The sequence below is a fragment of the Sarcophilus harrisii genome, chromosome 3, assembly GCF_902635505.1.
Source record: "Sarcophilus harrisii chromosome 3, mSarHar1.11, whole genome shotgun sequence".
NCBI lineage: Eukaryota > Metazoa > Chordata > Mammalia > Dasyuromorphia > Dasyuridae > Sarcophilus > Sarcophilus harrisii.
This window is the reverse complement of record NC_045428.1, coordinates 584,913,239-584,926,862: the sequence shown is the minus strand read 5'-3', so window position 1 is coordinate 584,926,862 and position 13,624 is coordinate 584,913,239. Positions and strand designations below refer to the sequence as shown.

General features: G+C 48.0%; 1 protein-coding gene across 4 annotated transcripts in view; it reads right to left on the bottom strand.

The window, feature by feature from the left end:
* Positions 1-4,223: 4,223 nt before the first annotated feature.
* MORN1 (MORN repeat containing 1) overlaps positions 4,224-13,624 on the bottom strand; it is a 213,603-nt gene continuing 204,202 nt past the window's right edge. For all 4 annotated transcript variants that reach the window (XM_031962999.1, XM_031963001.1, XM_031963002.1 and 1 more), the window contains exon 14: positions 4,224-4,368. In XM_031962999.1, coding sequence (XP_031818859.1) covers positions 4,244-4,368 — 125 coding nt within the window. In that variant the 3' untranslated portion in view covers positions 4,224-4,243. The remainder of the gene's footprint in view (positions 4,369-13,624) is intronic.

Below are 13,624 nucleotides of genomic sequence, written 5' to 3'. Positions count from 1 at the left end.
GAGGAAGGAAGGAGAGGGACACAGAGACAGAGACATAGAAACAGAGAGAGAAGAATGGAGGGAAAAGGGAAGGAAGGGAGGGAGGGAGTCCTGCCTTCAAAAAGCTTCCATTCTCCTAGAAGGGGCATCATCTGCTGCAGGCACAAATGAGGGCAGGACAAAGTGTCACTCAAAGACATCCAGTCTGAGTGTTCTGGGGAGACACAGAAAACCCTTTGAGCTAAGGGGGAGGAGGCAGCCTGCAAGCTGAGCTCTGAAGGAAGAGGAAGATGCTGGAAGTGGCAGGTAAGGAGGGCACATGTTTGGGGCTGCTCAGGACGATAATTTTTATCAGAACAAAAAGCTTCATAGAGCAGGTGTTCAGCTCTGCTTCAGATGGAGCTGGTGATGGAGAGCTGAGCTGAATGACCCTGTCTACCTCAATTTCCCCCATAGTAAAATGGGGATTATGATAGCTACCTACTTCCCATGGTTGATGTGTAGGTCTAATGAGATGCTTGCCTTAGTGCCTGGCACACAGTAGGCACTTAATGCTTGTTTCCTCCCCTCCTTCAGAGAGATGGAGAACTCACAGGTACAATTTGAAAGAGAGCTGGATTTGGAGTCAAGGAGATCCAGGTTCAATTCCTACCTTCATCACTATTTGATTTCTCCGAATCTCACTCTGCCCATCTGTAAAATGGGGATGAGACCACTAAGTAGGCTGACTTCAGTCATCATATATTAAACATCTAGGCAGTCATGGGATTTGGATAGATATTAAGTTCGGAAGTCAGGAAGATCTGAATTCAAATTCTGCCTCTTGACACTTAGCAACTGTGTGTTCTGAGCAAGTCACTTCACCTCTGTCCATCTCCTTATCTTCAGCTCTGACACAGGACTAACAATAGTAGTACCTACTTTCAGGGTTGTTGTGAGGATCAAATGAGATTTGTAAAGTGCTTTGCAAGTCTTAAAATGAGATGTAAATACTAGCTAGACAGCCAGGTGGTGGTGGCTGTGGGGGTGGTAGTAGTAGTAGTAGTAGTGATAGTAGTACTATTACTAGTAGTAATGGTAGTAGTAATAGTAATGGTAGTGGTAGTAGTAGTAATAATAATAGTAATACTAGTAGTAGTTGTAGTAGTGGTAATAGTAATAATAGTAGTAGTAATAGTAATGGTAGTAGTAGTAGTAATAGTAATAGTATGTAGTAGTAGTAATAGTAATGGTAGTAGCAGTTATAGTAGTAGTAATAATAATAGTAGTAATAGTAATGGTAGTAGTAGTAGTAATAGCACTAAGGTAGTGGTAGTAGTAGTAGTAATAGTAATGGTGGTAGTAGTAGTTGTAGTAGTAGTAGCACTAAGGTAGTAGTAGTAGTAGTAATAGTAGTAGTAGCAGCAGCAGCAACAGGAGTATCCTCCTCATGATCAGCAGTAGGAAGTGGTGCAGTGCTCTTAGTGATAGTAGTAATTGGTGGTAGGAGGAGGATGTGCCAGGTGTTTCACAAGATCATGTACAAAGAGTGCTTTGTAAATCTGAAAATACTATAAAAAGTTTTTTTTTTTATTATGGGATCATAGTTTCAGAAGTAAATGGGACCTCAGGGGCTATCACATTCACTACCCTTTCCCATTTTACAGATGAGAAATATGATGCATGGAGAAATAAGAGATCTATAAAGGGTCTAAGAGGGACTTCACATTTATGTAGCACCTACTATATTCCAAGTGCTGTACTAAATTTTACAAAAATTATCTCATTTGATTCTCACAGCAAACCTGGAAGGTAACGGCTTATTTCACAAATGAAAAAATGGAAGGCAACAGAGGCTAAGGGATTTATTTGCCCAGGCTCCCATAGCTTGGAAGAGTCTTGAAGCAGGATTTGGATCCAGAATCCGGAGTGCAAACCCAGTGCCTTCCCCATGGATGTTGTGCCACCTCTTTGTGTCCCTCATTATTCTGCACTATTTCTTCAAAGGATGATCTGTTTTTATCAATCAGACAGTACCAAGCTTCCAGGAAAACCAATTAAGCCTTTACTGCCTTTGGATCCCTCCACTGGGGAGGTCATGGACAGATCAACAAGCTGGGATTTGGATTCCAATCCCGTTCTTTCCATGGCCCCCCGAGTTCCAATCCTGGCTCTGACACTTAAGTAGCTGTGGAGTCCTTGGCTGGGCATTGCGTTGCTGAGCTTTGGGGCTCTCCTATGCAAAGTGGAGGGGATCACACTGGTTCTATAGCCCTCTTAGGTTAGCGTGCGGGAGGAGAGCTTTGAGACCCCCGTGTAAATCACTTCTAAAGCTCAAGGAAGCCAGCCCTGTTGTAGCCTGTCTCTGAGCTCCTCAGACCAATGATGTCTGAGAGTCATAAAAAAAGGGGAGAGAGAAAGGAGGAGGAAGGGAGAAGGAAAGGAGGGAAAAAGGCAGGAAGGAAGAGCAGCGCTGTCAGTCTTAGACCCACTAGTGGAGCGTGAGCCCCCACGCTCCCTCTCACTCACTGACCACGGCCAGCGGCTGCTGCTAAGCCTGCCGTCCCTTATCTGGGAGAGCACGTTCCTGGGGCTCGTCTGGCCCGCTCGGCTGCTCGGAGAGCCCTCCCTCCGCAGAGAATCTCTTCTGCAAACACTTTGCTTTTCCGACAGACAGGGGAGAAATTTGGGGGGACACGTGCCTCAAGAATGGGACACCAAAGACCTGAAACGTTTCCGGAAAAACCAATTATGTCTTTATTGCCTCTGGATTCCCCTCCACCGTTAGTGATGGGTTATGACTCTCCTCAGCAGCGACCAGTGTGAATTTGGTGCGTTTCCTTGCCTCAGAGGGAACACATTATGGGCGGGAAATGCTTTCTTGCTCTGGGCTTGGATATTGTGAGGGGATGCTCCATTAGCGAGGATACAGGCCGATTAGCGCCTCCGGTGCCCGTGGCATTGCCTGGCGAAGCCACCTGGAGCTCGGCTCCATGCGCCAGGACCCATCGGGTGGCCAAGCTACCCAGGAGCCCAGGGTCTCCCTAGAAAACCGGAGCCAGCCTGTTCCTACTCTGACCTGGCGATCCCACAACTCCAGAGAGGGACAGAGACGGCCAGTACACTCCAGAGTTTTGTAGGGGTAGCAAAAACCCAATCAATAGACTGGAAACAAAGCGAGCGAGGAACAAACTGGTATATGGACATCAGGGAATAGCACCGCACCAGAAGAAATGACAGATTAGGGAAACTGAGAAGCAAGAACAGCATGAACCCAATGACGTTTCTTGGTTCCAGAAAAAACGATGTTACTTTTTGGTACAGGGGCTGGGGTTTGGGGCAGAGTGTGGGTACTTTATCAGAAATTGGTGATTTGGGAGTCATGGTGTTTGTTTGCAGAGAGGGTTCGTTCCTGGTTTGGGGGTACGTGGAGTTAATAGAAATATAGAGATTATAGAGAGATGGTGGTGATGTAAAAAACAAGGGCATTATTAAAACTTATTATAATGATTTGTAAGTCCTGGGGCTGCTTAGCATGGGACTGTGGGGGACACACTGGTGGGCACATATTCCCCGGCTTTCCTAGCCCAGAAGGGAGCTCTCAGGAGCAGGTACCGGCCAGTGTCCCAGCACCATGCGGGTGTAGAAACGAGACCGTGGAAAGGACAAGGGAAGGGAACAATCTCTTGTCCAGTACGGCACGTACCATGTACCTGGCCCCTGGGTTTTTGTTTGCACAGCAAATGGCCTGGGAAACAGGAATTTGTCGGTACACACAACTTCCCCCAGACTTTGTGGATTTCCTGCTTTAAAAGGACTCTGTCCTGTGCTTTCACCCTCCTGTTGGGACCCCCGGCCCCTGGGGCCCAGATCTGTGGGGACATAGTGGCTCAGACCGGTCAGAGCCAGCCTGAAGTTGGAGATGTTATGTCCCCCCCACGGAGGCGGCCCTTTGTAGGAGGGGGTTCTGTGGCCACTGAGCCCCGATGTCCCGGGAGCTGGTCTGGGGAGGAAGGTGTGCATGTCACCTTCTGTGCTCCCCAAACAGCAGAGCAGAGGGTACTGGGGATTCTCAGATTTATCAGGGATCTGCCAGGCCACTGGTTGCAAATACAGCATTTCCTTTCAAATACAAACGTCAGTCAGGTTGGGGAGGAAGGGGAGCCATGATGAGCCCCAGAGCATCTCCTGGTCTTGGTGAGAAGAGCTGACCCAGCAGAAAGGACTCGGTGGAGAAGGGCAAACAGCCTGGCGGGTCCGAGGTGGAACAGGGGCTGGGGCCGCCCTAGGGGTCTTCGGGAGGAGGCTGCTTCTCCCTTGGCAACACTTTGAGGTGTGCGAAGGCGGTGGGGAGCGTCTTGCCCAGGAAGGGCGGCGTGGTGATTTCCTGTACCATGATAACGTATTCTCCTGGGAGAGAAACAAGAGGAGAGGGCTTGGTCAGGGGCGAATACGCACAAGCAGGGGGGCCCGACGGGCAGCCCGGCCATGGTGACTATGAGAAGGAGCCAGAGGCAGCTCATCAGGGGAAAAGCGCTGGGGGACTCGTAGGATCTGATGGGAAGAACAAGAAAACCCCCCAACAGTGACCACGATGCCCAAAATGGCAACCCCATGAAAAAGAAGTCAGACCTTGGGGGCTGGTAATCCTGGCCTCCGGAGGCAGAGAGAAGGGGGACGAGGGGCCCCCAAACACCCTCCTAGCCTGGACAAGTAACGGCGATGCTGACTGTGTCTTTGGGTATCTGGGGTGAGGTGGCCCGGGGGGAGGGAGGGTCTTGGAAGGGACTAAAAGGGAGGCCCCAACCAAAGGCCCCAGGAGATATTGGGGGGGCTGCCAAAGGTGACCAGACCTGGGCTGAATCACCTCCTGGCCTGCTCAGAAGCTTCTTTTGAAATCGTTCAATGGAAAAAATTAGAAATAAAGATCTTTCAAGATTTTATTTTTGAAAGAAAAGTTTTCTTTCCTGCAAACAATCTGGAGCTTTTCAAAGTCAACGAGACCATAAAGAAAGAAAATAGGAAACGAGAAAGCTCTGGCAGCTGCGGGAAGGGCCCTGCTCTGCTGCTGGGGCTCACTGGCCTGGGTTTGCTTTGGCACTGGAAAATACATAAAAACATTCTTTGGCTGGAGCGCTCCAGCAATGCATCCGCAGGCTGCAAGCAGGGTCAGCGGGAGGTGGTTCGCCCCGTAAAAGGTGGAGCACAAGGCTGGAATGAGGAGATTTAGAAAACTGTCCATTTGGAGGAGCCCTGGGTTCAAATCTCTGCTTGGGTGACCACCGGCAAATAATTTCCTATTTTGGGGCCTTATGGGTCAAATGATTGAATGGACTCCAAGACCGCATTCTCCCCCTAACTTTTAATTCACAATTTTGTTTAATGCAGAACATTCACTGGCTTTTGAAAATAATTAAATTATTTATTAATATCTTTTGATTTTTTGCCCACACCATCTTTGTTTCCAAACATATCGTTTTCTTGCTCCCTTCCCCAGAGAACCATCTCATTTAAAAATAAAAGGAATAAGAGAGTAAAAGAAAATCAATCTTGCAAAACTAAGCAAAACATCAACCAAGTTTAACTGTTGTGTTCCACTGTCATAATCTCTCAACTCTGTAGGGAAGGGGGAAAAAGTACGTTTTCTCTTTTTCAGGAGTCCCATTTGAACATCATAATTATGCTATACTTAGTTTCTTTCCTTTTCTTCTTTCCTTTTCCACATTCTTCTCTTCCCTTTCTTTCCTTTTTATTCCTCCCCTTCCCTTTCTCTTCCCTTCCATTCCCTCCTCTTTCTCTTCCCTTCCCTTACTTTCTCTTTCCTTCCTTCCTTCATAACGCCTCCTCCAGGAGCATCTAAAGACCCAAAGTATTCCTGAAAAATCTATAACCATTGCACGGACTCACGGGCCAGTACTTTCAAATACAGAAGATAATTGTGGGCGTTCCCTCCATCTCCAGTCTGCTCTTCTTCAGACCGAGCATCCCTCAGTTCCTTCCATCAAATCTTCTATAGAATCCTCTGGGTTCTTCTGGTCACCGCACAGACCATGATAAAATTTTCCAAGGCCTTTCTATAACATGGCGCCCGATGGGGACGCCGCAGTCCAGATGCTGGCTGACTGGGGCCATCCCCTATTGGTTGGGAGGCAGAATGGCTGAAGGGGAGGGTGAGCTCTGAGACTGGAGGCTGAGGGTCTGGGTTCGGTTCTGGGTCTGCCATTTGTTGGACAATTCACTTCCCGTTTCTTCCTTTGAGATTGAGCCAGATTGTACCTACAATTATGGCCCTTGGATGTTGGGTTTCAGTTCAATAACCATTTATTAATCTGCAGGAAGATGAGAATTTAACTAACATTCAGATGACTCCACAGATAGTCTGTGTAATCTGGAAACTTGGAAATCATTGTGGACCATGGTGAGGGTGCAGAGCAATTAGGTAGCATGGTAAATAGAGCACAGGCCCTGGAGTTAGGAAGACATGAATGCGAGTGTGACCTCAGACACGTACTAGCTGTGTGACCCTGAGCAAATTACTTCGGTCTGTTTGCCTCAGTTTACTCATCTGTAAAATGAGCCAGAGAAAGAAACAATCAAATGCTCCAGTGCCTTTGTCAAGAAAATCTCAAATGGTGTCACAGAGAGTTGGACAAGACTGAAACAAATGGTCAAAGAGCTAAGGCAGTAACTTTTTTAATTTTTTAAAGTTTTTTATTTTTAAAAAACATATGCACGGATAATTTTTCAACATTGACCCTTGCATAGTCTTGTGTTCCAAATTTCCCCTCCTTCCCCACTGCCTCTTCTAGATGGCAAGCAATCCAATGTATGTCATACATGCTAAAATGTAGGTTAAACCCAATAAGAGAATGAAGAATAAAGTGAGGGAAGCCAGGTGAACAATTCATAGAGAAGCAATGCCACAAAGATAAAGTTCCTTGAAAAGCTTGAGAAGAACTCTGAGGGATGCAATGTGATCCCAGAGGACAGAACGAGTCTCCTAACCCAAGGGAGATGGCTCCAAATGCAGAATTTCTGGATGTGCACAAGGTGGGGATTCGCTTACATTTGAACATTCATATTTGGTAACGAGGTTTTGTTCTGATTTTAAATTGGGGCTGAAGAGGGAGGGAATCAATTCTTGTTAATGAAAAAAATGTAAAAAGGGGAACTTGGACAACTACACTTTGATTTCTTTTGTTCTCAAAATGCCTTGATGGAAAGAAAAGGGTCATCCCCTAGAACATGCTCTTTCTGTGGGATCAGGACCCATCGGAGCTCTCAGGAAGCTAAAGGGGATTGGCCTTCAGCGGGTGGTGGGCAGCCCCATCTCACTGTCAAGAGCAGAGTTCGTTTCCCTTGGCATCTTGCACCCCCAGGACACTACCTGGAAAACTCATCCCTTCCATCTTGCCTGCTTGTGCCCAGGGACTTGTTTTTCGTGGAGGAGGAGCGTTGGGTGGCTCCGTTTCCAGGGCCTGGCCCAGCCCGTCCCTTGGCAGGGAGCCCACCAGATTCTTACCATTTGAAATAGCCCGTATGTGTTAATGGCCAAAACTCAGTGACCTTGTGAGCAGGGCCGGGACTCGGCCAGGGTTTTGTGGGGTTTACAGGACAGCCTGTAGCAAACAGCTTTCCTCACCCCAAAGTGAGAGAGAAGGCTCCGGGCTGGGACAACCGGGATTTGGTGGAGCCTTCCCAGGCTGCTGCTCCAGGACGCTGACCAAGGACCAAGCTGGCCTAGGCTTAGGAGGAGGGGGCAGCAGAGGAAGGGGGGGCAGATCTGATTCTGAAGGAGGGCCCTCTTTTCTCATGGAAGAATGGTCTTTCAGCCCAGACTAGAGACACTTGTTCTCCAGGCCTCCCCATGTGATCCTAAACTTTCTCCCTCTGGGGAAGGGTCCCGCTTTCTGGGAAGCACCCAGGGGTGGGTCAGGGATAGGAGGCCTGGACTGCAGCCCCGTGTCCACAGCAGTGGAAAGTAGGACCAGAGACTTCCCACAATTAGGAGCTTCTAACATGGCAGGGGGTGGGGGGCTTATGGAATGTTGTTTCCACAGCGTTGTTCTTAAAAATGTTCATTAGAGCCTTATTTCGCTTTTATGACTCCCATAAACACCCGTTTACTGTTCTCCCCCTCCTTCCAGTCCTGGAGGCCTTTCTGGCTTTTTCAGTCCAAGAACCCTCCTGGATGTGGCCCCAATAGTCAGGATGTCTGAGGGCCTCCTTTCCCATTCGGGCAGCAGCCCCCAAATCTCCCCCAAAGCGCACATGGAGACAACGGGGCTCTCTCTGCCCCCTCCTGCCACTGTACTCGCCCCATGACTGTGCCCTCCAGCAGGGCTCAAGCTGAACCAGGCTCTGGGAAGGGAGGGTGCTGAGTGGAAGGAGAGGCTGGTGCTTGAGTGCGGAGGGTCTGGGAAGAGAAAAGCAAGGGGGACTCTGAGGACTTTGTGAAGATACGGTGCGTTGTACCGTAGGCACAGTAGGCACTTAATGAACTCTTAGTCAATGACTGACCATCTGAGTGTTACTGGAGGAGATCGAAGTTAGTGAGCAGGCAAGGTGAGACAGACTGGAAGAGGATGGGAACAGAAATATCTGAAAATAGGTTCTCCAGAGGAGTCTAAGTAGGCATTCAGGTGGTACAGTGGGTAAAGTGCTGGGTCTAGAATCAAATCCAGCCTCAGACTAGCTGTGTGAGCCTGGGCAAGTCACTAAAACCTCTGTCTGCCTCAGTTTCCTCATCTGTAAAATGGAGATCATAACAGCAGCTACCTTCCAAGTAATTGCATAATTTTTGTAAAATGCCTCACATAGTGCCTGGCACACAGTAGGTGTCATATAAATGCTAGCTATTATGCCGATAATGAACAACAGTCTTGTATGAGAATATACTGATCGGATGATTTCAGAGAGAGAACTTACGGGAACTGAGTGAAATGAGCAGAACCAGGAGATTATTGTACATGGCAACAAGAAGACTATACAACGATCAATTCTGACAGACGTGGCTCTCTTCAACAATGAGATGATCCAGGCAAGTTCCAATGATTTTGTGATGGAGAGAGCATCTGCACCCACAGAGAGGACTGTGGGAACTGAGTGTGGATCACAACATAGCATCTTCATTCTTTTTGTTGTGGTTTGCTTATATTTTATTTTCTTTCTCACTTTTTTTCCTTTTTTGAGTAAGAGAATTGTATAAATATTGTAGAAATACATGTGCCTATATTGGATTTAACACACACACACACACACACACACACACACATATATATATATATATTTACCATGTTTAACATATATTGGATTACTTGCCATCTAGGGGAGAAGATGAGGGAAGGGGGGAAGAAATTGGAACACAAGGTTTTTCAAGGGTCAGTGTTGAAAATTTATCCTTGCATGTATTTTGAAACTAAGAAACTTCCAAAAAAATGAATATACTGATTGTAGGATCTCAATGGACTTAAAAGTTGAAAGGAACCCAGATCATCAAATCTAAGAAGTTTTTTTGTTTGTTTGTTTGCTTGTTTGTTTCATCATTTATTTTGAGGAAGTCAGGGTTAAGTGACTTGACTAGAGTCAAAAAGTTAGTAAGTATTTGGGGTTGGATTTGAACTCAGATCATCTGATTCCTGGATCCAGTGCTCTATTCATTATGTCACCCAGCTGCCTCAAATTCAGAGCTTTTTTAAATCTTTAAACCTTTTTTTTGTATCATGACCCCCTTTGGTTGAAGTCTATGGACCCCCATTTTGGGATAAAGTTTTTAAATATGTAAAAATGCATAATATGATATCTTTATCATATCAACTTAAACTAATTAAGTTGAAATAGTTATCAACATTTTTTCTTTAAACAAGTTCATAGACCCCAGGTTAAGAGCCCCTTTTTTTAATCCAATTGGCTCATTTTACAAAAGTAGAAACTGAGGCACCAAGCAATGAAGTCAATTGTTCCAATAAGTGGTTAAGGAAAACATTCCCCCATCCTGCTCTGAATCTGTAGGCCAGATTCAGTAAAATCCCTTTCCTTTTCTCCTTGTCCCCCGCCAGTCCGAGACCTCTTCACCATGGGGCATTCTGAGCAAGGAGACCCTCAGAAAGGGATGAGAAGCCCCTCAGAGAGGCAGGAACAGCCCCACGCCTGCCTTCTTATACTTTGGGAAGTCTCTCCTGGTTGACTGCTGTGGGTGTAGGGGGTGGGGAGGGGAGAATGATGGATATAATCTGGTTTTGATACTGAGACCTGTAGGATGTTGAGCTAAAAGCTTTAAGCTACGTGAGAAGTCTATTTTTGAGCTAATGTCAAATGATCCCTAATTAGGCGGCACTAAGGACTTGCTAAGGGGGTGAGAGAAGCTCCCAGTGGCTCCATCTAAGGCTTATTGAATAGTAATTAGATTCAGCGTTGGGGGCGTGCTCCTTTCCAGAATTCTCAAAATAAAACCCACCCCGGCACCTCTGGGACTGGAACAAAATCACCACCTGAAGGCCGGAGGGAATGATGTGAGATCTGGCCAAGGGCCGATCTGGGATGGCTTCCTGGGAAGGCCGGCCAGGTGCCGCTGGGCAGTCTGTTCTCAGGCCCTCAGAGCTGGAGCTTGTACAAACGGTCACACAGGGTACAGGGGGCTCCCGGACAGATTTAGAGGCAAAGGGTGAGGGAGAAGAATTCAGACCTCAGAACCCTGTGGGGGGACAGACACCGGGGTCCCTATGGCAGAAGACAGGGACCCCACGACACCGGCCTAAAGGTGCAGAAGCAGGGAGGGCAGTGTTAGGCTAAGGGGAAGGAGCTTACCTGAAGTTTGGCTGTTGGGGGGTGGCAGAGAAGGAAAGAAAATTTAGCAACTTCCTATTTTAAGTATTTTTTACTAGCTTGGTGCTAAAGTCAGTTATAAGGGCACTCATCAATTTTGGCACCCTGGGACAAAGCCCCAATTGCCAAACCCTAATTGATTTTTTCCTGACTAACAAGCATGAACAGTGGGGCATAAAGACAATTTCTGCTCGCTTCTTCCAAGAGTCCACTGAAGTTTCTTTCACTCAACACCTTGTTCTGGGTGTCTAGATGTTCCTCAAAGTATTCCCAGCGATCAGGGGAACTTTGATTTCCTGCTCATGCTATCTTGATGGTCTTCCAAGGAACAGGAGGGAGCAAATCAGCCAGGAACAAAGGGTTAATTTAAGAGCTTTGCTCTCAGACCACACTTTGTGACCCGAGGCAAGGATGTGGGCACCCGGGGAAGAGAGGAAGGCCCCACAAGAGGGGAAGCAAGAACTCTGTGCCCTAGGGAGCCGGATGAGACAAATGGGGGGGGGGGGTGATGGCCCTTGGGAAGCATGGGAGCTTGCTCGGGTCCTAGGGATCCGTAAACTTTGTCCAAGGGACCAAAATTTTGTAGCTGAGGCGGAAAAAAATTTCTTTGCCAAATTGTACAATAGCTTTCAGAAATGGGGGGCGTTGGAAAACTGGGGCGGAGGGTCCATGCTGGTAACTGAGGAGGCAAAAGGAAGTTGACAGAAGATACAATAGCAAGTATAGTGAGCCTGGGTGAGGGAGGGGCGATGGCTTCCATGACAGACAGTGTAGACTTTCCTAGTACTCAGCATTTCAAAACGCTTTCCGCTATTTTCTCCTCCCTTTTGGTCCCAGGCCCTTCCTCCTATTTATAGTCTGTTCTTTCCAGGCCGCTCATAAACCAATGGAGAGAGTCTGAGGTAATGATCGGAAACTCATCAAATCTGGACCAGGATTCCAGCCACCTCCAGGCATTTTCTATTTTGGAAATTCCTCCGCTCTGTTGTCCTTCAGCACAGGAAGTTGACAGGAGCAAAGGCAAATAAGAAGCCGGAGATCCAGAAACCGGATGGCAGTTGGCAAAAATCGTCTCCCGGGCTGGGAAAATTTCTGTCCAGACCCTTAAGAAATCCATCAATCACCCTTCTCATCCCATTCCTAGGAAGGCTGGCAAGGGATGTGGAAGGGGTCAGCAAGTCCCGTTCAGCAGTTGCTTAATCTGGGGGACGGATAGAATGGACGACTCTCTGGACTGAGAGTAGATGAGCAAATCCCCAGAGATTTGGGGACATGGAAGACAGACCCTGGAGCCTTTTCTCTCAGTCAATTAATCAGCTAATCAATCAATAAGAGTTTAGTGTTTACTCTTAAAGGCCCCCCTCATCCCCCTTTGCCACCGGGTCGCAGCTGCCTTCTCCTCCCAGCCCCTTCTTTCTGGGGTGCCCCAGAGCAGCCGCCCATCATTCTCTGGCACACATCGCTCACTCGAGAACTGTGGCCTTCCCTTAGACCCAAAGCCCTCTGGAGACGGGGGCTCCTTTTCTCTTGGCTCTTATCCGTATTCTCAGGGCTCAGCACAAAGCCTGGGAGCTCCTGGGGAGTTAGTGAATGTCTGGGGGTCAGACACTGCAGAAAGCCTGCCTTTGGGAAGTTGACGCTCTATCTGCGTGAACGACACGGGCACAAGGAAGTCCATACAGAGAAACTACAAGCTGGCTTCTGGGGGGAAGGGGAGGGGATGCCAAGCCTCCTGTAGTTGGGGACAAAGGCTGAGTTCTGCAGTTAACCCAGTAAGGATGGAGAGCGTTCTGGGGGACAGCAGGGCAAGGGCGCAGAGACCGGGTATGAGGAACGTCGGCGAGTCCAGAGGGACCGACTTGAAGAGTCCTCCTCGACAGGGAGGCTGGGGCTGGTTGTGAAGGGCTCTGGTCACCAAACAGAGTTCATATTTTATTTCTGAGGCCGTAAATAGGAAGGCCCTGGCTAGGTTGAGCAAGGGGAAGGGGCACAGTTACCCAGAAGACCAGACCAGTGTCACTGAGAGTAAATGCTCTCCATAGCTTCAGTCCCCCACCATCTGTCCTGTATCAGCCATGACTAGAATCATAGGACCAAAGGTTCTAGTGCTGGAAGGGACCTCAGGCGTTATCTTAGTCCAACCCCTCCATTTTACAGATGGGGAAACTGAGGCCCGGTAGCCTTTTCTCTGTCTGTCTCCTATGTCTGGAAAGCTTTCACTTCTTCACTCTGCCCATAGTCCTTTCCCAGCTTCCTTTAAGTCCCACTAAAACTGCCTTCTACAGGAGGCCTTTCCAAAGCCCTTTTACCTCTAAAACCTTCCCTCTGTTAATTATTTCCTCCACATCCTGTAGGTGGCTTGCTTTGTACACATTTGTCTGCATATTGTTTCTGGTTAAACTGTCAGCCCTTTGAAGGCAGGGACCCTCTTTTGCTTCCTTTCTCTATCCCCAGCACTGAGCACAGAGCCTGGCACATAGTAGGACTTGCCCAAGGTCCCACAAGTTGTACAGGCCAAAGCCAGAGCAGGGACTCGGGTTCCCAAGCGAGAACTCTCTCTTCAGGTGGCCCCAGGGATTCATCGGAGCCCGGGTTTCTGTTTTCTGACATGTGTCTGACATGGCCAGATGGGGATGTCCACCATAACCCTTCCAGTCCTGCCCCCGCTGTTGGTGAGCAGATAGAGTGTCAGATTTCAAATCAGGGAACGTGGAATTAATTATCACCCTTGACCCTTCCTAGCTGTGTGACCTCGGGCAATCGCTCAAATGGGGATAATAACTCCAATACTTCCTACAGCACTGGACCTCTGTGCCCTTCAAGCACGAGCAACCGTCTCTTG